Source organism: Aquila chrysaetos, chromosome 1, assembly GCF_900496995.4.
Source record: "Aquila chrysaetos chrysaetos chromosome 1, bAquChr1.4, whole genome shotgun sequence".
In the NCBI taxonomy this organism is placed as follows: Eukaryota; Metazoa; Chordata; class Aves; order Accipitriformes; family Accipitridae; genus Aquila; species Aquila chrysaetos.
The window spans coordinates 35,970,435-35,994,827 of NC_044004.1; the positions used below are offsets into that span (position 1 = coordinate 35,970,435).

The 24,393-nt window shown below is 43.5% G+C and overlaps 1 protein-coding gene and 1 long non-coding RNA gene across 6 annotated transcripts; one reads left to right on the forward strand and one right to left on the reverse strand.

Moving 5' to 3' along the window:
- The first annotated feature begins 1 nt into the window (after position 1).
- Positions 2-7,444, forward strand: LOC115341175. Of its 5 annotated transcripts, none has more exons than XR_005932317.1 (4): positions 2-167; positions 998-1,235; positions 6,155-6,272; positions 6,979-7,444. It is a non-coding gene; the product is annotated as an uncharacterized LOC115341175 (long non-coding RNA). The 5 variants fall into 5 exon arrangements; XR_005932315.1 differs by having other exon boundaries at positions 6-167; positions 1,103-1,235; XR_003923311.2 differs by having other exon boundaries at positions 44-167; positions 360-1,235.
- Positions 6,747-21,907, reverse strand: LOC115341167 (cytochrome P450 4V2). The gene is made up of 11 exons (XM_030013632.2): positions 20,312-21,907; positions 18,237-18,349; positions 17,282-17,367; positions 15,483-15,673; positions 14,995-15,064; positions 13,630-13,756; positions 11,604-11,798; positions 10,095-10,197; positions 9,612-9,746; positions 9,260-9,439; positions 6,747-7,617 (listed from the first exon to the last, which is right to left on the reverse strand). The coding sequence occupies exons 1-11, from the start codon at positions 20,520-20,522 to the stop codon at positions 7,442-7,444; spliced, it is 1,587 nt and encodes a 528-aa protein (XP_029869492.1). The 5' UTR covers positions 20,523-21,907; the 3' UTR covers positions 6,747-7,441.
- Between the last annotated feature and the right edge of the window lie 2,486 nt (positions 21,908-24,393).

Sequence of the window (24,393 nt, forward strand, 5' to 3'; positions counted from 1 at the left end):
ACACTTTAAAATAAAAGGTGAATCCCTGCTTGAGAACAGCCAGAGTCTCTGCTGCTAGCACAAGAACCTACATAAAGAGGGAATGAGATTCATCCCAAGAGTAAGTCCTGAGCTGGGGCAGCGGGGAAATCCACACGAAATCAATAAGACTAGTGACTCAGACCCAAGTAAGTGACACCATTGAGAAGCTGCTGTAACTGAGGACAGAATTGTCACCTGCGTTTTCTTACTATTACACCATTTTCTTGCGGCATTCCCTTGGCAAATAGAGACAGCTATATTCTTCAACTATGTATTCTGTGCTCTGTTTTCTTTAACATCAGTTCAAGTTCTTATTCTTCCTTTTCAATACTCTGCAGGAATTATCCTGTCTACATCTTCCAAGCAGTTTTACTGTGGCACTTTCTACACTCCTATTTTGTTGTTAGATGCAACTAAGAGTGTCTTCAGTTTGTCAGAAGCCAGAAAAAAGACCAAGCCTGTTTGCAGATGTATGAAATGTAAATGCAACAACAAGAAGTCAAACTTAATTTACAGCTGATCTGAATCACTTGGTTTGATTTCTACAATTCTTTTTAACCAAAGCAAAATAAATTTCAAGCCAAAAAAAATCTTTCAAATCTTAAAAAAAAAAAGGTGTTTCGTTTCATAGTGAAATTGCCAAAGGGGCAACTCTTCCCTCCTCCCCACTTTTTCCTCTTTTCTTTTACACTGAATATGCTGGAAAGACAGATACATATGCTCTACTCAGAAAACATCTAGATCAAAACATTTCATCCAACTGTGACCTTTTTGAGCATCCTGATGATTGGAATGACTTCTCCATGATTTATGGGCCAGCAAGGTCTCCAATTCCTCCTTACAGAGGAAGAACTGTCTCAAAGAAAGTATTCATACTCTCCTGTGTATCAATTTGCTTTGCCCTGATATGTTTGGAGGAGAGGACTCAAATGTTTTCAGTACAGCAGCTTTCATTTTTTATGTGCTCTTTTCTAAGTGTGTAACAGTGACAAGGGAGAGTGCTAGAAGGCTTTGCTGCAAAACACATTTGATAGTTTATTCCTGTAACATGAAGTGTTTTGAGACTGAGTTGCCTGTACAGCTCTGACCTTCAGCTCGGAAGAGGAGATTTTCCATCAGCCACGGGGTGTAGAGGTATCATGGGAGTACAGCTCTGGGAAAGTATACCACACCGCCTCCAGCCAACAGCACTGAAGCCTTCCGTGTAACCACAGGTATGTCACTTAGTCTCTCTTTTCTCATCTATAAAATGATGATAATCTTTCACAGCTCTGGAAAAATTATCACCTTTACTTCAAATTACAGAATTTTCATAATCCTGAAAGTAATCACAAAACCTACCATGTATCTGAACATTTATAAACAAACCAAGCTGAACTTGTAAGTTTTTGTGTTGCTCAACCTGCACTAGGATTCAATTAAAATAATTATTTTTCCTTGTGTGTGTGTGTGTGTGTGTGTGTGCGCGCGCATTTCACTTGGTGGCACAAAAGGATTAGAACTTCTCTCCAAGGACTTTTAATTTCTTCACTTTTCACTTCTCATCTGGGCTTTCCACCTCAGATATCGGGCAGTGTTATTCCAGTTCATTACTGTCTCATTAAGAAACCAAAACCAAACCAAACCAAAAAAACTCCAACCCCACACTTTTGGAAAAATAAGGTATACAGTTCAAATTGGCAGAAAAAACGGGGCAGATTCATCATAAATTTCAACAAGATCATGTGTTTCATCATACACTATGAAGTCATACCCATTCATCAGAAGCTTCTGTAAGATTTCATTTCTATAATCCATTATGTCTATTTTAAAAACTTGTCTCAGGAAAAGGAATCTTTTGGTGGTGGCTGTTTTTTTCATAAGCAAACAAGTGGAAAAAAAAGAAAAAAATACTTTCTTAAAGCAGCAGTTCTCAAATTTAGATACCACACTCCTTCCAAAAGCATAAATCATTTTAACTACATCTATATAGGCATCGATTGCATTTGATGGTGAAGCTGAGAAATAAGGCAGCAATGCTATTCAAAGGGAATCATAATAAGCACGGTCACTTTGGAAAAGAAATGCATTTTCATTCAGGGGGCCTGCTACTCGCATGACAAGTGTCCCCTGTTTACACCACTGCACTGTTGCTCAAATCAACAGAGTTGTACTTCTGTACAGAGAAAAGAATGTGTTACAAACTCTATGTTCCTGAATGAATTATTGTTTATTATATAATAGGACATATTTATTATAGGACAAATTATAAAATATGCTGAGAGGTATCAGTTTACTGAGCTTCACTGAAATCCAAAGAGATTACATGATTTAAAGTAGGAGAAGAGCTAGAGATTCAATGCTGCTAAAACAAGTTCTAAAAATTAAATCTTGATCTTTCCTTCTTACAATGAACAATCTGGAGCCTTTTCATCTGAGTCCACATGACATTATCCGAGTAAAGAATCCGCTCCCTCACTAGGCCAAAGTCTTCTCATGCTTGACTTGATTCCCCCCAAAATGGCTGCAAAAAGATGGCTAGAATAACTTATTCACTGATTTGTGGAAAGTGCTGGATTGCATATTGTTTTGAAATAAAAGCTGTATAGCAGTTCCATATCCTGCAATTACATGTCAGCAATAGTCTTCCTAGAAATACAGCCCAGAAATAACGGCACATCAGATGTCAAATAAGAAATCAATGCAGACCAAAAAATAGAAGACAGTTGCAAGTATTAAACAACAAATCACTACTGGGTTTGTTTTGTAAGAGGGCTTCTTTGATTTTCTTCTTATAAATAGATTTGATTTTTTCTTATAAATGGAGAATCACATAACTGCCCAAGGCCCTGCTTCTTGCAGCTAAAACACCTGATGCTGGTTATTGTCAAACATTAGAGAAGACAGAACATTTCAACATACTGAAGGGTTCCAGTGCCTTGATCAGGCCCTCTAAATTGTCAGACAGTAACTCTTGAGCAAGTTATATGTGTCCCTGAACTGCAAGCCTGGAGTCAGGTCTGGAGGTTTGGGCATACAGGTTTTTGTTAACTGACTGCCTCTTTTCACTCAAAATAATTTGCATTTTCAATGAACACTTTCCATCTCTGCAAGGTACACTTGAGGCACGGATCAGAAAAGCCCATTTGTTGAGCAAAAGATGGAGTTATACTTAGCAGAGAACTTCCATTTTCAGAATCTCAGATTTTTTCAATTCTTTTTTTTTTTTTTTTTTTTTTAGGAAATGAGTTAATTTAGTTTTTAATCCATGCAAACTACGAAGATCATCTTCTAAATATGACCTGACTATGAACTGAGATAGTACTATACTGGGAGGTTTCCCAGGGGATGGCACAGATACTGCTTTTAGGAAGGAAAGTGGGGTAGGATTCTCCAAAGGCTCTTTGAGTCTTTTACCTGCTGGAAGAGGAGTATCAGTGAGATGACATGTTAGATCATGCATGGCAAGAGGATCTGTATGCAGCAGTGTACTAACACCTATACATGAGTGTTTGTCTTTTGCAGCATGATGATTAAATTCAGTAAGGCAGGCGGATGTCTAGTAAGCACCACTAACCCACCTCCTGCATGTGTCCCAAACATGCAGCTTTCAGAGCCCAAAAAGCAGTTTGTGTCAGGGTGGCTGGAAACCTCTAGTGCCTCTGAGGCAGCCCTGGAGGCACTTTCAAAGCAGCACCACCCAAGAGGTCACACAGAGAGTTTGTTGTCCGTTTCCTTCATAACAGCTGTAAGCCATGATCCAGAAACACTCACGCACTCTATTTCTGTCATCCCAGTAAAAAGTTCTGTCCTTCCTCTCAGCATTCAAAAGGGATCTTTATATGAGACAAGGCTATCAACTTCTTACAGCAAGGTAGTTGTATTTCAGAAACAGAGCCAGCACCACCCCATGATTAGCATCACTGAGATTACCCTATACGAACCATTACTCAAGAGGAATATTTGGGTTTAGAGTTCAGCTGCTACCTTCATACCATCAGCAGATACCTAGCCATCAGGACAAAATCACAAACAGCTACCATGCACACACAGTTTTTATTACTGTCATGGTTTAACCCCAGCCAGCAATTAAGCACCACGCAGCCCCTCGCTCACCCCCACACACACCCAGTGGGATGGGGGAGAGAATCAGGGAAAAAAAAAGTAAAACTCATGGCCTGAGATAAAGACTGTTTAATAGGACAGAAAAGGAGGCGTCGCAGGGGGGAGGAATAATAATAAGAGTATACAAAACAAGTGATGCACAATACAATTGCTCACCACTCACTGACCCGACAGCCAATCCCCGATCCATGGTGCCCCCTGGCCAAATCCCCCCAGTTTATATACTGGGCATGACATCATATGGTATGGAATACCCCTTTGGCTCATTCGGGTCAGCTGTCCTGGCTGTGTGCCCTCCCACTTTCTTGTGCACTCCCAGCCTCCACTGGCAGGGCAGTATGAAAAGCTGGGAAGTCCTTGACTTAGTATGAACACTGCTTAGCAACAACTAAAACATCAGTGTGTTATCAACATTATTCTCATCCTAAATCCAGAACACAGCACTATACCAGCTACTAAGAAGAAAATTAACTTGATTCCAGCTGAAAACAGGACAAGTCCACAAAATTTCATTGTCCCGTTACTTTATCTGGAAACCTGGCAAGGCTGCATTGCATTCCTAAGTCCTACGGGGTTAAAAAAAAGGGAAAAAAAAAAACCAACCAAACCCAAAGAGTTGTTGCTGACCACAACCAACAACTACACACCACATGACTCAGGTTAATAAAAGCACACACCCTACACAATGCATCTAACATCTCCCCTGCAGGCAGAAAGTCCCTGTTCTTTCAGTATTGGTTTCCCCAATATTTATTTCCTTAGCAGCCTCAAATTGCTTCAGAACCTGTTTTCACAGCAAAGATGAGAGGTCACCGCCTTTTCAGAACAGCTCTGAACACAAAGATTACAGGATTACATCAGCGTTCATCTTGGCAAAGATACTATGTGCATCATTAAATAGGAATTTTCCACTTTGGTAACCCTGTGCCAGCATTTGAGCCCATGCACTTTTAATAATGAGTTTCTCATTACAGTTTTATCCAGTTTTTATCTAACTTATTTTTCTTGTTCCCATCAGAGATTATAAAGAAATTACACTTTACTTGAGATACCGTTATGTGAGAAGAGTATAGTACAAAAACAAAGTGCAAGCAAAAATATTTGGTCCTTGTAGATAGATGTCACAAAAGTTATCTCCTTATCAAGAAAATTGTTACAGTTTGGTAAATTTTAAAAACTGTTTCCACAAAATAGATCCCACAGAAGAAAAGCAATTAATGTTAATTTTCATTTGTCTTGAAAGTCCTCAATTTAAGGACATAGCTTGACAAAACACATGAAGTACTTCTCCAGGTTTCAACTACATACCAAGTGAGAATACGTATTCTGGATGCAAATCTTGTATACCTGCAAAGCTCACATTACCAAGTACCCAAAAGCGTTAAATAATTCCTTCACTTAAAGTCTCTTTAGAAAACATGTGTCATTTGTTTTATGTGCATTAATGTAAGAAGGTAGTCTCGAAAGTTATCTCATTATAAAGAAAACAATTTTACAATCAGCCCTGTAAACTTAAATTCTTGTTATTATCTAGCAATGAAACCTGTCTTTGAAAATGAAGGCTGAAGAAAGTAACCATACTATCATTGTTACATGACTTTTGTTTTCTTAATGGCAAAAGAAAGGCAGCAATTAAAATAAACTATTTGTCAAGGTCTGTGATTTCATTTATGTAAACTAAGCAGTTAAATCCTTTCTTTTTATAAGATCCTCAGAAAATGGTAAAACCTAGGTTTATCAGAATATAGAGAATTTGGCAGGTTCACGGAAGCCTCTAATTTACTTGGAAAACATAGGAATTCTTTTCTCTCTATTTTGATGTTCTACAAAGCACGGCAATATCCCAGGAATTAAACCACTAAGTGTTGTTAAAAGGGCACAAGGAAACAGACAAAAGAAAAGCATCTCTAAAGGTCAACAAAACCAGTAAGGACAGATTACTCCTTTCTTACTCTGTAACACATTAATCACCAGGGGTGGACCAGTCCATATTAGCCGTATCAGCTCTGACCTCCAGCTTCTCATCCAGTTCCCCTCTGCAGGTCACCCGCAGCCCCGGAGCAATCTACAGGCGACAGCACACCTAAAAACCCCACCGCCAACCGCGGGGGCAAGAGCAACTGCTGCATCGGCAGATAAAGACAGAGGTATGGTTGTCGGTGTGCATCCTTCTTTGTACAGTGCCAGGGGTCATGCTGGGTTAACACACACCAGCCAAAAGAAGTCCCAAAGCATAGGGCAGAAGTAAAGGGCAGACCAGCTAGAGGACCTCAGCCTGGTCTAGCACCAGCTTTTTCTTCAGTGCTTAAAAAAGTCACAGAAAGTCTGTTCTCCAGCTGTGTGGCTTGTTGCAGATTTTGACCTGTCCTGAAGAAACTTTCACAGGCACTTCATTCCATCATTGTAATTCCTCTTTAACATCAATTAGCAAGAAATTCCCTATGTTGCCTTCAGGACTCTAGAAGGCAAGAGCAGACTGGCTCATTGTTTCAGCTTTGACTAACACAGTAAAACCTCGTCACTCGATCACCCCGGGGTAACTGATGATAAGAAATAATTATCCATCAGTAATTTACCTGCACCTAGGCATGCAATTTTTACAGATATAATTTCATTCCATATTGAGGCATAGTAGAAGTTTATTCTCAGAAATTCTAATAATACAGTGTTTCTGCCATTATGAAATCCTGTGTGTAATTTGCACACTATCTAGTTCATGGTATGATTATACAGATTAATGCTTATGGTACACTTTGCTAAAAAATAATTCAGAGCACTCACTACTGAAGAACTACTGTAAATGCTTACAAAGGAGTAGTGCAATTATCAGAGATTTTTCCTTTGTCTTCATAGAGGCAGTCATCACCAAAACAGAAAAAAAAAGTGCCAAGTGGAAGAACTGATTACTTGTACCTTTCAGAACCAAAGAAACCTGAAAACTATCCAAAGATTTGAGACTATCAAGTTACCTCGCAAATGCTATGGAATATAACCAGATCACTCCACCACAGGCATTACTGTTGTTACTACCATCATTTAAAGTTTTTTGCACTGTTGCAATAGAATAGTTTCATCCGAGTAGATAAGGCACTAAGATTTGATGTTTAAGGACTTGAACTTCAAAGATGAACATGAAGTTCACATGTACCAGGAAACTACAGCAACGTAGTGCTATTACATCTTCTTTAATGAAACAATCAGTAATGACTGTAGTTTCAACAAATTGCCAGTCGGCCATCAAAATATCTGATTTAAAAACATATCTCGGCTTAAATAGCTTGGAAGTTTTTGGAAAAATAAAATCTTGAATTCCCTTTCATTCTGATCCAGCATTTGGCCTCCTCTTCAGCTTAATCCAGATGCCATTATTTGGACGAAGAATCAGTTCTCCAGTTGTACCAAGCTCTTCTGGCTTTTGACATGAGTCCACCCAAAAGCGCCGCAGGATGAGGGCTAGAAGAGCTTTCTCCTCCATTTGTGCAAAGCGCTGACCTATGAATTACAGGGCAGCAAAAAAAAAGATGTTATTGTCAGGTTGCATCAACAGTTGCTGCATTTGCATGCTCACAGCAATACCCCTAGGAACACAGGACAGCAAAGACTGTGCATCTGCCTTGAGAACAGAACTGGCTTTAGGCCAAAATCGAGGTCATATGGATACTACTGAAACTAGCACTTTTCTCTGCATCATAACTCCGGCCTTCCTGGCACAACCCACAGCACATCCTCCTTCCCATAGTATGCAGAACTCAAACAGCAAAGAGGAAACACTTCACATGGAAATAATACAAAACACAGCCTTGTCATGTCTCTTGGATGGACTAGGCAGGGGGGAATGGATGACAGACCAGAGCAGGAGAAGATGCAGCACGGGGACTGCAAGGAGAGACAAATCCCACTGTTCCATATAGGCAGAGAGGAGCAAAGGAGATACAACTGCAACAGAATGACAGACAGACCTTCCTTTAAAGAACACTCAGCATCACACACACTGATCGTTTGCTAGCACAGAGGGCAAAGTTCAATTTACATTTCAGAGAAGGGCAGAGGAGGAAAGGGGAGAACAGAGAAATATGAGGGAAACCAAACCAAGTGTCACAATCCAGGCAGTTCACTCAAACTAAACTGAAAATGGGAACAGGACACAAAACCCAGTGCTCAAAACTTTTTCTGTGCTCCCCTCTGTATAATATGCACAGATGGATGTCTGTACACATGTACACAGTGGTGTATTTCTGCAATAATATTAATGAACCAACTCTCCTGCACTTGTTCCTATACACCCAGGAATTAGCTAGACATGTAATATTAAATTAGATTCCTCTTTGGAACATGGGAAGACATAGTCTGCTGTTTTTATGGGAAGGGCACCTATTCCCAATGAGAGAAATTAAAAACAAACAAACAAAAGAGCCAACCCTGCCCCCCCCCCCCCCCAAATAAAACAAACAAAACTAAAAACCCAGAAGTTGTAGTATTTCCCGTTCTTGTAAATGGCATGAAAATTGCTGAATATTCCCCATCTGCACTTAAGATCAGTGCAGGAACAGTCTTCTCTTGTTTTGTACAATATAAACAACAATGCCTCTACTTTGAGAACTGATAAATTCTAAGTGTCTTGGTGGCACTTGAAGAGCTATCAAGTTCTGGGATGGTAGTGAAAACACCGGAGCAACAACGGTGTCAGAAAGAGGGGAAGAATACATCAGTTGCAGACAGCATGTTTGGGACACCCAGCTGAGATAGATTTTTTCAGAGCAAAACAAGTGCAGGACATTTGCCTTCTCTCGCTCTGTCTTGCTGACACTGAAGATCAGAAATTTGGAAGCAATCCCGTCCTAACACAGGAGTCCATTAACATGCTGCCAGGCTGCACAGGCAGTGAGGGGGAAACACCAGCGTGATAGATGTTGGCCTCTGGGAAGAAAGGAGCCCTTGGGAAGAAACAAAATGTGGCAGCTCAAGCACCAGGCTTGCAGGGGAGACGGTGCCCAGAATTCAGGGGGGATGGAGAGGGGAGACACGACCAGCAGGCACATAAAGACTTAAATTTCTCATACACTCACTGCTGCCACAATTACCACACCAGAAGCAGCACTGTCACATTACAAGGGCTTACTCTTCAGCTACCTACCAATGCAGTTCCTGGGACCAGCTGAGAAGGGCACATAAGCATACGGGTGCCTTCCCTTACAATTTTCAGGGAAGAATCGCTCAGGCCTGAACTCCTCCGGGTCAGGGAAGCTCTCGGGGTCTCTATGCAGGGCATAAGTTATGACAAGAACATTTGTGCCTTTTGGTACCCGATATCCTTCTAAAGAGAAAAGGGAAAGGGAGAAGAAAGGTCAAAACAACAGCAAATAAGTGACTTTCTGTACACAACAGCAAAATAAAAAAATAAAACAATGCTGCCCTTTACTTGGGCAACACCTCCACTGAGGAGATGCTAGCAGGATAGGAAGTGGCAAACACAGGACACTACTTACTAATACAGCAGTCCTCTCTCAAGGCACGGGCAAACAGCGGAACTGAAGGGAAGAGCCGAAGGGCTTCTTTCACAACACACTCAAGGTATCGAAGATTCTTCAAATCATCCATTGTAACAGGACGCTCAGTGTTGCCTGTTCAAAAGCAAATGGGGATGAGCAAGACCAAAACTCCCCATTTTTGGTGAAACAAACTCATTCCAGCTCCCTCCAGAAATGCTCATCATGCACCAAGACCACATAGGAGAAGGTGCTACACATACATTGAACATGCATGACTTGCCCCAAAGACGTAAAGTTGGCTGTACTCTCCTACAGGCCTTCCAGCACCCATCCCAATCACCTCTAGCTATTGAAAGCTCCAGAAGGGCCACAAGGCATGTTCCTACCTCCCCTTCTACATTTAGGCTTATAATGTATCACATCTCCACTCACAAATGGAAACACCACCACAACCCCAATGCAGCGGGAACGGAAACGTACCAAACACCTCATCCAGCTCTCTGTGAACCTTCTTCTGGGCTTCAGGATTATGTCCAAGTAAGTACAGGGCCCAGTTCATAGCAGCTGCTGTTGTATCATGGCCCTAGAGGTCCAGATTTACAAAGACACTCACTTCAACACCATTCCTGTGCACAAGTAGGCTTTGTAAATACTTGGGTGTGCAGGTAGTATGGAAAGTGAGACTTATTAGTCCCATGACCATGAGAAAAACAAAAATCAAGAGTGAAGACACCTATCCAACATGCTGGTTATCAGGATGTAAGACGACCCATGATTCTGTCAGGTGCCTGAAAACTGCCCAAAATGGAAAAGTGTTGAAATAACCCAAGCAAACAGCTCTCTCTTCTGCCTCCCAGAAGGTGCATCAACTACCAGTATCTACACAATGAAACAGATATATATTCATGGTTTTGGTTACTGTCCAGTCAACAATGTAACATCTGGGGAGGCAATGACTACCATGGGAGAAATACAACGGACACAATCTGTAACCTTTACAAAACTATCCAAAAAAAGGTACAAAACTATCCAGAAAAGGGTCTAATGAGACACAGTACAGTGGCCATAGGAGGAAATACTTCTTGGCTTCCTATGAGAAGGGGGATCAGCTACTACAGTTCTCAGCACCACATAAAAACTTGGAAGGGAAAGGAAACAAAGAGAAGGGGAACACACAAAAAAGGGGGGGCTGGGGGCAGGGAACAGAAAAGGGAAAAGTTGACCAACAAAGGATTTTGGTACTAAAAAGGAGCACTTGTGAAGTTCAGGATACTGTACCTCTTCAAAATCCAGCTATGGAGTAGTACAGGAATGGTAAAATGGGAAGAGGGTTTCTTTAGGTTACAACAGCAGTAATATGACTCTGAATTAAGCTCTTCTGAGACAGAATTCAGGTCCACCTAATGGATGTGTGTGGAAAACTTGTGAAAGTCTTGTTGAGATCCTTCACTGGACAGGGAACCAGGCACAAGATGACAGTACCAATGCACAGCTGTTGACAGAACCAGGAGGTTACAGCCAATGTGGCAAGGGACAAAATGTGAGGAGAGCTGACAAAATGCAAAGCAAAACACTGAAAACCTTTAGAGCTCTCTTTAGCATTAATGAGGTTTGCAACAGGAGCTGAGAGCCCATGGCCCACATCAGCCATTAAGCTCTTATTACGCACCTGCTTTCATGAGTAGAGCCTGCTCACTTAGGCAGGGCCTACCACATGTGTATTGCCCAACATTTTGCCAGGGCACACAATTCTGGCTCAAATGTTTCTATCCTTCAGTAGTTTCTATCCTATAGAGATTTCCTCTTGGGCTTCCAGGACTAAAATAACTTCATACTAAAAGCAACCTCCTGAACTAAGAAAAGGAGGAGTCACCACCTGTAAATGGTGAATCTTGGGTTCTGGGGGAAAAAACAAAACAAAACAAAACAAAAAACAACAACCAAAACCACAAACCCAAACCCACCAACAACCCAAGGTTCCTTGGGTACCTCAAACATGAAAGTATCCACTTCCTCACGAATGTCCTTGTAGTAGCTCAGTTTGTTCCCTTCATCATCTGTTGCACTCAGCAGCATGTCCAGGAAAGCTTTTCTCTTTTTGGAGCCACTTTCTTCATAGTTACCATCAGTATCACATTTTGTTTGCTTGGTGTTTTCAAGTTCTGCAGCTTTTTCTGCAATGACCTGAGATTAGAACCATTATATTAGACATGATGCATGCAGCACACACGCACAGTCTGCATCACACAGATTTGTCCCAACTTATTAAAACAACAACATCCATCTGTAGCAGTCTACATGAGCTAGTTAGCATAGCTCTCAGCATTAGCTTATGAACTTTAACTGACTTTTTTGTGTTAGTAGGTGAAATATGACCAACCCCTCTTGTCCCAAGCAATAGAATGAACCCTGAATAGCCTTTGTGTGATCAAGAAAATAGATAGCCAAACTATGCAAACAACTTGTTGATCCTCAAGAAGTGTAAACACATCCAGAATATCTGGAACAAGCCAATCGTGAATGCCAACAATAGTGATAGCAAATCAAAACCATCACTACAATTTGAACAGACTGATCACCAAGAAGATATTTTCTACCCTATACAATAACTAAGGAAAGGATCACATCTCCAATCTCTGCAGAACCCAGGAGACTGAAGAGAAGCCAGGACACCCCACACCCTGCATCAGGACTACACATAGCACAGCTGGAAACACTACACTAAAGCTTCCCAAATTTTCTTCAGTATGAAAGCAATGGCTGAACTTCCCTTTTGTAGGTCAAAGAACAGCCCCAGCGACAGACAGAGATTTCCTGCTGTCACCACCATTGTCATAACAGCAAAACAGAACCCTTCTATAAACTGGTATTGCTCTCAACAACAAAATAATTAAAATAAAGGGTGTAGAATATGTAATTCTGTTCAGAGGAAGCACTGAATGGGAAACAAAAAGTAGTTATACACACACACAGTTTCCCTCACTGAACATACACATACAAAAGCAGATATTGAACCACCTTTTGTCTCAGTGCATTCTGTCAGCACATACACTAGGTGATATTATTTACTGTTCCTTTGTCATCTTCTAAGATTTGTCTTCTTATATCCAATGCAGCAGCCCAGCATGGGCAGAGAGCAAGTGTTACCTCAGGTCCCTTTAAGAGTCTCTCTCATGACTCACTGCTGCAATTCCCAATAAAAGGAAGCAAAATATGAACTACTTAAAAACAATGCAGAGTCAATGTGGCTCATTATATGTAATGAAAGTTCAGAGATTATTTCCTTTGTTGTGGCATTGATACAACGACATTGTGGGGCACATACACCTATTTCAGGGAAAGCAGCCTCCCTGGGAACATTCTAACAGTAGATTTGGGAGGGCAACCATTGGCAAGAACAGCATAGAGTCTATTTGGTGAGAGAAAGGGGTGTTACCTGCACAGCCTAACAGGGTGAGAGAACACTGCGTTTTATGCCATCAGTGACATATGCTTGACGGTTTCTGTGTCAAAGTGTCTTATTGCTGAGGTGGGGACCTGCATGTGTTTGCTCATCTCAGCAGTTCTGCTCCAGATAGGGGAAAATGAATACAGGCTTCCATTTCTGAGGGCTGGACCAAGGGACATTACCAAGCAGAGAGCCCAATGCTTACTGCTACAAACTTGGCAGTGAGCTGTTGCAGGTGATTCAGATGTGGAGCATCTGGGGCAGAACAAGAGTTCAGTCAACTCTTGTTCATTTCGGTTGTCAAGGACCTGTAAGTCCTGTTACTCCCTTGGAGTAGTATATTCCCTTGCTTAAATATGACAAAGTTCCTGACAGAGAAGTCAGCTGTTGTGTTCTTTTCAGGGAACAACTCGGCACCCCAACAGAGAGAGAGTTCTCCTCTTAATAGATGCATATCAAGGGAGTTGAACCTCACCCCCATTTGGAAGCTCTCTACCGAGTGCAAGACTTTGCTCCAACAACTAGAATGTACCGTTAAAAATAATAATAATAATAAAGAATCTATACTGTATCTGTAAAATTGTGAAGTATTTTGAGGTTCCTCTCATGCTCTCTTCCTTCCTTGAACAGCATATATACAAGATCAGGCCAAAGCCAAGGGCTCTTCTGTCTCTGTTGGATTAGATCACTCATCCTAGGGGCACAACAATTACATCATGTAACATTTCTTGACAAAAAATACATTTACAGCAGATTTTCAAGAACCAAAAAAAGTTCGACCTCCCCCAGTGAAATGGAGCTTAACATATTGTGTGGGTTTAAACCCATTCATCTGAAAGGAAGGATGTTCATATTTGTTTCCTGATTTTAAACCATCGCAAAATTTCTGTAACTTGTCCCAGCATCCAGCATCACCATGATTTATATCCTTAAGCACTGAACTCTGAGAAGGAGAGCATACTCTCATTTAGTGGGAATCCTCTTGAAACAGACATATTAAATCATCCAGTCGAGTCCCACTCCACATCAGTAAAGCACTGATCGTGCTGAAAAGATATGTACAACCTGAAAAGACTACATGTTCAGGACTCCAAAATATCTGCTCTATGACCTGAAAAAGTCATCTAAAAGCATTACATTACTACTTGACTATCCAGGTACCATATATGCCAGACTACACATGAAAAGTATTTGAAATAAAGATTATGAGACCTCAAGTATGCTCAAACACAACTGGAGTACATCTGAAAGGGCTGATTGTCATTGCTATTCAGCTCTTGCACATGCATTTGGCTGCAGAAAGAGACTTTGAGGAGAAATTATTACATTTAGACTGACCTCGGGCCAGCCCACTTGCAGTACCATTTGGGAAAGGCCAAGGAACCGATGACAATCAAACCCTCTAATTCCACCCTTTTTTTTGCAACACATATCTCAACAAGCCCCATCAAGGCTAGGGGTGAGAAGCCACAAGCAACTGCATCTCATCTGGGCTGACCCACCAGTGTGGCAGGAATATAAACCATGCTTTGCCTAATCCACTGGACAGTCACATAGAGTTTGAATGGTGTAAATACTGCCGTGAACTGCAGAGCAGAAGTGCCTCAGCTTTAACATGCTGTGTAAAACACCACCCTCCCAACTCTGCCAGTCACGCTGATATGAAATGTTGCAGCTCTGTTTTTTTCTAACCTCCTGTACCAATGGATTAACTGAATGGCAGCTGACCCTTCTTCAACGCCTCAGCCTCCCACTGCATATACTCGTACCAGAAAATGCATCAAAATCTGCAGGTTTTCCTGCCTTCTTGGCTTTCTACCTCCACCTGTGACCCGCTGGCCCTCCCTCCTGGCTCACAGCAGATGAACTCCTGACACCAGCAGCATCAACTCCAGCCCAACTACAAAGTAGCCAAGGAAAATTTCCATATACCTGTAGACAGCACGAACATACTCAGAATCCTTATTCTCCTGAGCACCCACATTCTTGCCCATTGCCGTTTCTAGGAGGAGGAAATCATCAATGGTTCACAAATGCAAAGTAAAATGCAGAGTCCCAGTACACAATAGGTTACTACTGCTCCCAGTCTCTGACTGTCACCACACCATCCTTTCAACAGGTAAATACACACATCCCGTTTCAGGTGATGAGCTGACTACATTTTCATGCCCAGGAGCCCTGGCCCTCAACACAAGCTCGCTTCAGACTGCTACCTCTGCCCTGCCCATCCCACAAACTCACCTGCTCAGATGCACACAAGACACCCTAGGAGGAAGGATGACCTTGGGAGGATGGAAATGCATTCACACAATATGCAGGGACATTCCTCTTCAACTGTGTCCTCACACAACATGGCACAGCTGTACTCATGAGCCTCTGCATCATTTGCAGCCGCACCACAATAACTGAAGAGGACTTACCACAGATGATATCAAGGGCACACAGAGTGATGTATAGAAAGACATCAAATGGTTCCTTGTCAACATGCTTCTCAAGTTTCTCCAACAAAATACCTCCTTGTTCATTCATAACCTCTAGAAAGTCAGTTAAGATCGCAAAGTGGAACGTGGGAGTTATCATCTTCCTCCGTGACCGCCACTTGTCCCCAGTGCTGCAAAATTAACAGGGAGAAGGAAGGGTTAAAAACTCCAAGTCAAAAATAAAACCCTCAGCATCACAGGAAGTACACAGTAAAAGCTGCAGTCTGGAACACCTGCACAGATGAACACGCTGTAGATGACTCTTCAAGCTGTCCATAGCACTCCCCACCCAGAAGGAGCAAAATGGAAATATTTCTTGCTCCAGCTCCCTTCAAAGCACAAGCCACCATTTCTATAGCTGCTCTCAACGAAAGGAGATGCCAACAAGCCCTCAGGCAATACGGCCTCATGCTTGCTCAGTGCACAGGCTCAGAGGGATCGAGCGGAAGCCATCTGTAAAACAAACCAGCTATTTAGCACCAAGACCTCAAGTCATCACACTGTCTCTGTGAATCACCACCCATGCTTGCCTTCAACCGCTGACTAGGAAATGAGGATTGCAGAGAACTAGGGTCCACAGACATTATGCAAATCAGTGCCTCAAGGTCTGGCTGCAAAGTACTTCCTCGGAGAGAGGCAACCACCTCCCACGTGTCAGTGAAAGAGCATGGAGCCACAGCTGGTGACACCAGCTTCCTGGGAGTTCTTGTTCGCTTTTTCTGAATCACATGCCCCACAGGCACACAAATGGCAGCTCTGCTTACAGGGTAAACCATCACACCACTTCTCCTGTTAGCCTGCTATGGACCATGGACCTCAACTCTCTGCACTTTGCTACTGATAACTGCCTTCTTAAGGGCCATGAACAAAACTCAGGATAAAAGGCATTCCTCATCCTCTCCCATAAACTTGCACCTCCCACACCACATGACCACAGCTGGCTTTTACGACACCATGGTCCCATCACAAAGCACGAGGAGTTCACCTCTGAGGGGTCCAAACAGGCAACAAAGCTCCATTGCTAACAGGGGGACCTTCACCTTCTCGCACAAACACAGAAGAGGCACAAAGGCACCAGAGCCACTCTACATTCACCTTGCTCTGACTCTTGAACATCTGCATCATCCAGACCAAACGTCCCTTGACCCTCCCAAGACCACAGGACACCAAGCCCTTACATCACTGGTCCCCCCTCTCTCCACTCCTGACTTGCGCTTTTACCCAGGCTCACTTCTTCCAAGCCTCCACTTCATGAGGGAAATGAAGGACAGGGTACAGATACTCTTCTGTCCTACCCCAAAGCATCACCAACCTCAGGCCCATCCTCCTGGTTGCAGCACCACCAGCTGAGATGATAAGCAATGCACACAGTCACAGTTCTGCCACAGTCTGACCACTCGACACGTATCACAACATTCAAAACATCCAGTGTATAGCACCGCAGACTAAAAGACACCACTTGTCATAGGATACAACTTCCCAAAACTCACATTCATTTCAAGCCTCTGGGCAAAAAAGTAACAATGGCCAAATTTGCCAAGAAACAGATAATGCCAAAAGATTTTTATTGGGCATTAGCTGCTAAAGAGCAACCAAGACCATCACAACCAATAAGACTTCTACAGCTATCACCTACATCTCTGTCCAGAGATACACACAGCATTCCTGCCACCAAGCCCCTTCCTATCATATACCCTGCAATTTCAGAAAGACAGCAATGCACCTGCATTTCACTATACCTTGTCAGAAGTCCAGTGCCCAACCACGGCTGCAGGAATTTGTACAGGTACGATTTTTCTATGTGTTTCGAACTGCTCAGAATAACCTGTCAGAAAAATTAAAGCAGAGGAAAAAACATCACTTGTTAGATGGAGAGAGATTTCTTCAGCTGAGATTACTTCACACAACCTCAGTTCCTCCATAAAAATGCCCTGAGCCTCAGTAAAATGCACAATATTTCAGTACAAGCTGGTACACAGGGGAAACATTGAGTTCATACCCTCAAGTCTTTCAGTAAATATCCCAATCCTGAGAAACGATGAAATACACAAAACCTACCACCCCCACTCCCTTTATCTTCTGAAAAAGAAAAATCTGTGTTACAAAGTCACAGGCAGAGCTCAGAGAAAACCCAACGGTTTCCAGCCTTAACCAAACTCACAGGAAGTACCATCTCTTCAATAAACACTCCAACAAAGAAACAACTCTATCTTCCCAGATCAAGGACAATCATTGTCAGTAGCAAAACTAACGACTACATTTCATGGCATCAAGACACACCAACCAAGTTCTAATGCAGAACCCAGTCAAACAGACACAAGCATTGCAACCTGCATTTCATAATGTTCTGTCCCTATTTCAGTGGTCCCATCTTCCCTGCTATCTGCTTGTCCATTCTGATCTTGGGAGCAGGAGCTTTCACACATGTGAAAACAAAGCTAAAGAAGATGCTTCTTTGTATAAAACATACTGAGTTGGTGGTTTCATTTGCTGGCCATCTTACTTATTTTTTCCAAGACTAGGCTTTTTATATTCTTCCGCTTTCAGCCCTTCTTTAGTACTGGGTCAGAGGACAATCTCAAGTAAAATCAGACCAAGCCCTTTTTTGCAAAAATTACAATGAAAGAATAGAAACTAACAGGTTGGACACTGCTTTGCATGACAGTAGAATAGACAGGAGACAAGAACACTCACCTCCACACTGTCAGGGTGATACAAAATCAGGACAGGCAACGGTCCTATCCAAATTTTGAGCAATGGACAACTCCTGTACTCTTCAGAGTAAACTTGTAGTTGTTTAAAAAAACCTGGAATGAAAACAGCGTATTAGAATTTTTTAAAAAGGAGGTTTTGCTAAAGCAAGACTTCTGTAATGAACTCTTTTTCACCATATGCCCTGTAATTATGTTTTTGTTGTAGTTCTATCTTGCTACTATAACAAAGCAGCATATTTTGCACCTAGCTATTAGCTGTACTGCAAGACCATTTCTTTATGGCTGCACTCTTGAAGGCACTCTATTCTAGAGAACCCCCTCCTAGCTGTAGATAAGGCGGCTTGATTTAAGCAGCCTCAAAGCACTGCAGCATGGGCCTTCTGCATTGCAATGCTCCTTGTAACAATTAGAGCCAAATCAAACTTTATCAAGGCTATGCTTATATTTTGGCTTATCTGACACTACCCAAAATGCTGTATCAAGATGCCTCTTTTACATTTCCCAGTACAGCATCAAGCCTTTTCCTGTCTGAGACCTCCTTGACAGGTACTACATTTGTGGTGCATACACAAGTGATGTCATGCACCGTAATGGCAGAGCACTTTCACAGGAACCAGTAACACTTGAAATGTCTAGCTTCTGATAGCTGGACTCCTGAAGAAAATCTTTGGAGCCTTTACACAGTCATTGTTTGTCTACAAACAAATTCTTTCTTACTCCAACATGCTTAAATTCTCTAAATTTGCTAACAAAGGAGATTAGAGACTCCATAGAACATAAGAGCCTCCATCAAATTGCTTTCTGGAGAGAGAAGCAATGTTCTTTTTTGTTTTGTTTTTTTAAGAAGATTTAAAAAGAAGAAGAAGAAAAAGAAAAAAAGAAGATTTGTCTTTCAGTCAGGCTCATACACACATCCTGACTATGATCCTGCTACTGCTTCCCCAAAGTCAGCTTCAGGGAAAGCTGCCTGCCCTTGCTTCCACCAAAGAAAGATATCTCATATCTCTGTTTAGATATGGGGTTGGATCCAGAGGAAAGATGCGAGTGTGTACCCTGGCGAACAGAGGGACCATGTCTCAGCATGTGTCAGTACTGGGCACTGTGGGTGCTCATGCTGTACTCGTCCTTGGCTTCACCACGCTCCCATGACCCAGTCGCTCTCTCTTCGGGCAGCATACCTGGCAGCACAGCCAGTAACGCATGTGCACAGAGCAGACTGGCATACACAGGCATCACAAACACACCCAGAGGAGTCTGCTGGTCCACTGACAGCACAGCCACAGCCACTTTCACACCACTGACTCCTCAAGAAATATGCTCCTGTGCAAAACCAAGTACCAAACAGAAGGGGAACGTGTAGCACATTAGCGGTCTCTCAAGCACCTGGCAAAAAGAAGGTACCATTGATCAATGTGAGAACAGAAAGGTTTGCTTTTGAGGGATGTACTGCAAATACTCTGCAAGTTCTTTTGCATCTAACGCATAAATCTAAGGCACAGTTAATTCCGAAACTGACCCAGCAACTCAGCATGCTAAAGTCCCTTGTACATGCTCACTTGGGGGAAGATAATTGTTTAAAGAAGTATTTTTCCTTTACAAGCTAAAAGCTTTGTTTGGATTGCAGCTAACAGCCATGGGGACACAGTGCTCTGCATTGTGAAACAGCACTTCCTGCAAGAGTATCCACCACGCCTCCCTGTCACAAAAACATATTCCACAGCATTCATGCTCCACCTCACCAACAACTGGAAATGGGTCCCGGTCCAGCATCTGGAAGCCACTATCAGATTGAACCTCGAGCTAATCTTTGACCAATAATAACCCCACATTTATGCAGTTCCTCTCCTTTCCCCTCTACTACCCACTTCTCACACAGTTCCCCTCTGCAGATCGCCCACAGCCCCAGAGCGACCTAAAGGCAATGGCACACCCTACAACCTGCCCCAGCCAGCCACAGCTCGATCACCCAAGCACCTCACCAGTGCTGGCTCCTCCAGCAAAGCCCCATACAGTGCAGGGGCCTCATAGCTGGGCTGCGGCGTGAGCTGCCCTTACCTTCTCCCTCCCGCTCCAAGAGTAGAGCATTTCCCAGCAGAGGATAGCAGGGGCTGATACCCGGGATCGGCTTCGTCACCCACCATCGCCTCCAGTAATCCATCAGGGAGGGCAGGCAGCAGACGGCCACAGCCGTCAACAGCAGAGCGATGACCCCAGCCCCCAAATGCAGCACCTGGGGTCCCCCTGCGGCTCCCTGCACGACCTCCATCACCACCTCCCAGCCTCCTGCTCCGAGCCCTGATCCCTACCGGGGAACCGGCACTGCCTGTACCCACAGCGGCCGCACTGCAGCGAGCCGAGCGTGCGTGCTGGGACCCAGGCCACGAGAGCGGGAGGCGGAGCTGTTGCACGGCCCCGAAGCACAGCTTCCTGCCAGAAAAATAAACAAAGATATAAAAAAACCCCACATGTGGAGAGGCTGCCTGCAAGCACTTCCTGACGGCAGAGCAGCCACGGGGAACCGTGCCATTTCCCTGCCCTCGCCTGGCTCTTCTGACTCAAGTGAAGAGTGAGAAAGTTCTTCGCAGGACCGTGCAACGCCTCAGAAGGAAAAGACACAAACTGCTGTCAAGAGAAAAAACACCTTTTTGCTGATTTGGGAAGGATGGGTTTTCCCAACATCATCTTTCTCCTGTTTTCAGGTGCTCAGGGAACACCACCATTTTGCCATACAGAACTGCTCCAGTGCTCTCCAACACGATGCCTGAAGGGTTTCAAGAGCTTCAGATGGGCAGTACCTTTCTTCAGTTGGGCTGATGACTTCGAGGGGTTACACAAACCAGAGCCCATACAGGCCCACAATCAAGAGCAGCAGTGCAAGGCACACTGATGCTTCTCAGCTCAAATGGCCTTTACTTATCTCACTGTCGAACGCTCAGTCACAGGCTAAAGGGTGCCAGTAACACGACTGGCAGCACCTGCACCTGTGTCGTAACTTGCAAAGTGCTTGGGTAGAAGTGGTGCCGTACCCACCGTATATCCTGCTGCCCTTCCTGCCTCAGGAGGATCCAGAGTTCCTTCTTTCTGCTGCAGGGCTGCTGAGCACCTGCTCCTCAAAGCCCCCAGTGCTCAGAAACCTAGTGGTCAAACAGAAGTTCGGTGAAAAGACAGCACGGCTCGTGCCCAATTTGCAAAACTTCACCCCCTGAATATACCACAAAAGCTTTTTATAGCCGTAGCCATGTTTCTCCTGTCTGTTTTGTACCAAAATTTACTGCACTGACTGCACTGGCATTTTTAGTAAACCAACAAACAGCGTAAACAAAGCAACTAAGATAAGAAACACAAACAGAGAAAGCTCAAAACATCAGAAGTTAAGAAAGGGCTGATGACCCTTGGCAGCAGAGGGCAGTAAATTTTGGCACTTTGTTCCTGCAATCTCCCAGCAAACACTGTATCATAAATGCTGACTGTTGCATTTTTTCTGCACAGTAAACAGCTGGAAATGAACTTTGCTACTCTTGCTGTTATTTGTAATGGTTTGTGACAGAAAATAGCAGATACATATCCTGTCTTGCAAACACATGAGGCAAGCTATATAGCCATCAGTGTCCTCTTTTGTTCAGGTGACATCCCAGGAAGGAAGTAAGCATGCAGGATTAAGAGGCTCACCTTTTGTCTTTGTAACATGGAGATCACGTGGGTAATTTTACTCTCTTTATAAAAAACCTTGCAGTTTGTTGCCTTCATGGAGCTGATAACTAGACGCAGTGGTTAACTGTGATTCTGAGTCAAACTCTGCGTTTCTAACTGCTGATAGCTCCTTCTGCAGGAAAAAACTGAGAAACAGTGAAGGAGCAGGAACAGGGTGAAAAGCCACAGGGAAAGCAGTAGGGAACACAGCAGAACAAAAACTGCAAAATCCTGCCAGCAGCTGGCAATGGTGATGCTGCTAAAAAAGGGCAGCGGCTACACTGGAATGAGATGTAAAAGATATACCCAAGAAAAAAGAAAAGAGAGGCCTGGCATCTTTGAGGCCTAATTATGTCACTGAGACTTGCATCATTACAAACCTTGGAGGATGTTCTGTAGGAGAGGAGTTTTCTACCAGATTGCGATTAGCATTCCTTTTTTACTTGGAGAGCTATTTGCTCAGTGTTGGATTTCAGCAGGCACTCCACTAGTTAGCGAACGTTTGCTTTTATAAATGCATGAAAATCTGCTTTTACTCAGCCTCTCACCTAAGTGGAAGCCTGTCTGCCCGTGCTGACAGAAGGCACGCATCCTGTCAGGCAGCTATGTCAGCCCACAGGCACAATAGCAAGGCAGGCTTCTGGTGGTCCCTAGAATGCAGGTCTGGATTCTTTGATAAGGAAATCAATAAAATAATCGTTACTGGCAAGAAAAACAAAAAAACAAAGCAAGGCTTAAATGGATCTGATATGACAGAAGGACAAAAGAGAAGTACACAACACATTCTGAAAAACTGTGGTCACTCTTTACATTAGTCCTTTGCGCCAGCCAAGACATACCTGATGTTTTTGCCAACCCTTGAAAAACGCACAGCATCCACAGTAAGCAAGACTAACCAGTTGCTAACTTAGCAATCACTACATTTCACTTGCAATTAGGAAGGGTTTTTCTTAGAAGAGCTTCCCTCTTTCTCAACATACTTGATTACAACATGATTAAATTTTATGTAGAAAGGTACTTGCACTGAAAAAAAAGTAAATTTGTAGTCCATCACCTGCACAAAGAAAAGTTAACACAGCATGTCTCCACCATGGAGACATGCATGCCCAGCCAGCATGGGTTCATGAAAGTCCTGCTTGACCAACCTGAGCTCCTTCTATGACCAGGTGACCCACCTAGTGGATGAAGGAAAGGCTGTGAATGTTGTCTACCTAGACTTCAGCAAGGCCTTTGACACTGTCTCTCATGGCATACTCCTTCAGAAGCTGGTGGCTCATGGCTTAGACAAGTGTACTCTTCGCTGGGTAAAAAACTGGCTGGATGGATGAGCCCAGAGGGTTGTGGTGAGTGGAGTTAAATCCAGTTGTTGGTGGGTCACAAGTGGTGTTCCCTAGGGCTCAGTACTGGGGCCAGTTCTGTTTAACATCTTTATCAATGATCTGGACGAGGGGATCGAATGCACCCTCAGCAAGTTTGCAGATGACACCAAGTTGGGAGGGAGGGTTGATCTGCTCAAGGGCAGGAAGGCTCTGCAGAGGGATCTGGACAGGCTGGATCGATGGGCCGAGGCCAATTGTATGAGGTTCAACAAGGCCAAGTGCCGGGTCCTGCACTTCGGTCACAACAACCCCATGCAGCACTACAGGCTTGGAGAAGAGTGGCTGGAAAGCTGCCTGGTGGAAAAAGACCTGGGTGTGCTGATTGACAGCCGGCTGAATATGAGCCAGTAGTGTGCCCAGGTGGCCAAGAAGGCCAACAGCATCCTGGCCTGTATCAGAAATAGTGTGGCCAGCAGGACTAGGGAAGTGCCTGTTCCCCTGTACTCGGCACTGGTGAGGCCGCACCTGAAGTACCGTGTTCAGTTTTGGGCCCCTCACTACAGGAAAGACACTGAGGTGCTGGAGCACGTCCAGAGAAGAGCAGCAAAGCTGGTGAAGGATCTAGAGAACAAGTCTTATGAGGAGCGGCTGAGGGAATTGGGGTTGTTTAGTCTGGAGGAAAGGAGGCTGAGGGGAGACCTTATCGCTCTCTACAACTACCTGAGAGGAGGCTGTAGTGAGGTGGGTGTCTGTCTCTTCTCCCAAGTAACAAGCAATAGGATGAGAGGAAATGGCCTCAAGTTGCTCCAGGGGAGGTTTAGATTGGATATTAGGAAAAATTTCTTCACCAAAAGGGTTGTCAAGCATTGGAACAGGCTGCCCAGGGAAGTGGTGGTGTCACCATGCCTGAAGGTATTCAAAAAGCCGGTAGACAAGGCATTTCAGGACATGGTTTAGTGGGCATGGGGGTGTTGGGTTGACTGTTGGACTTGATGTTCTTAAAGGTCTTTTCCAACCCAAACAATTCTATGATTCTAACAGACATTAACTCTAAGGAGCTACCAAAGCATCACACCTATGTTTATTAATTTGTGTGTCAAGGAAAAAGCATGCTCCCAAGTTGGATGG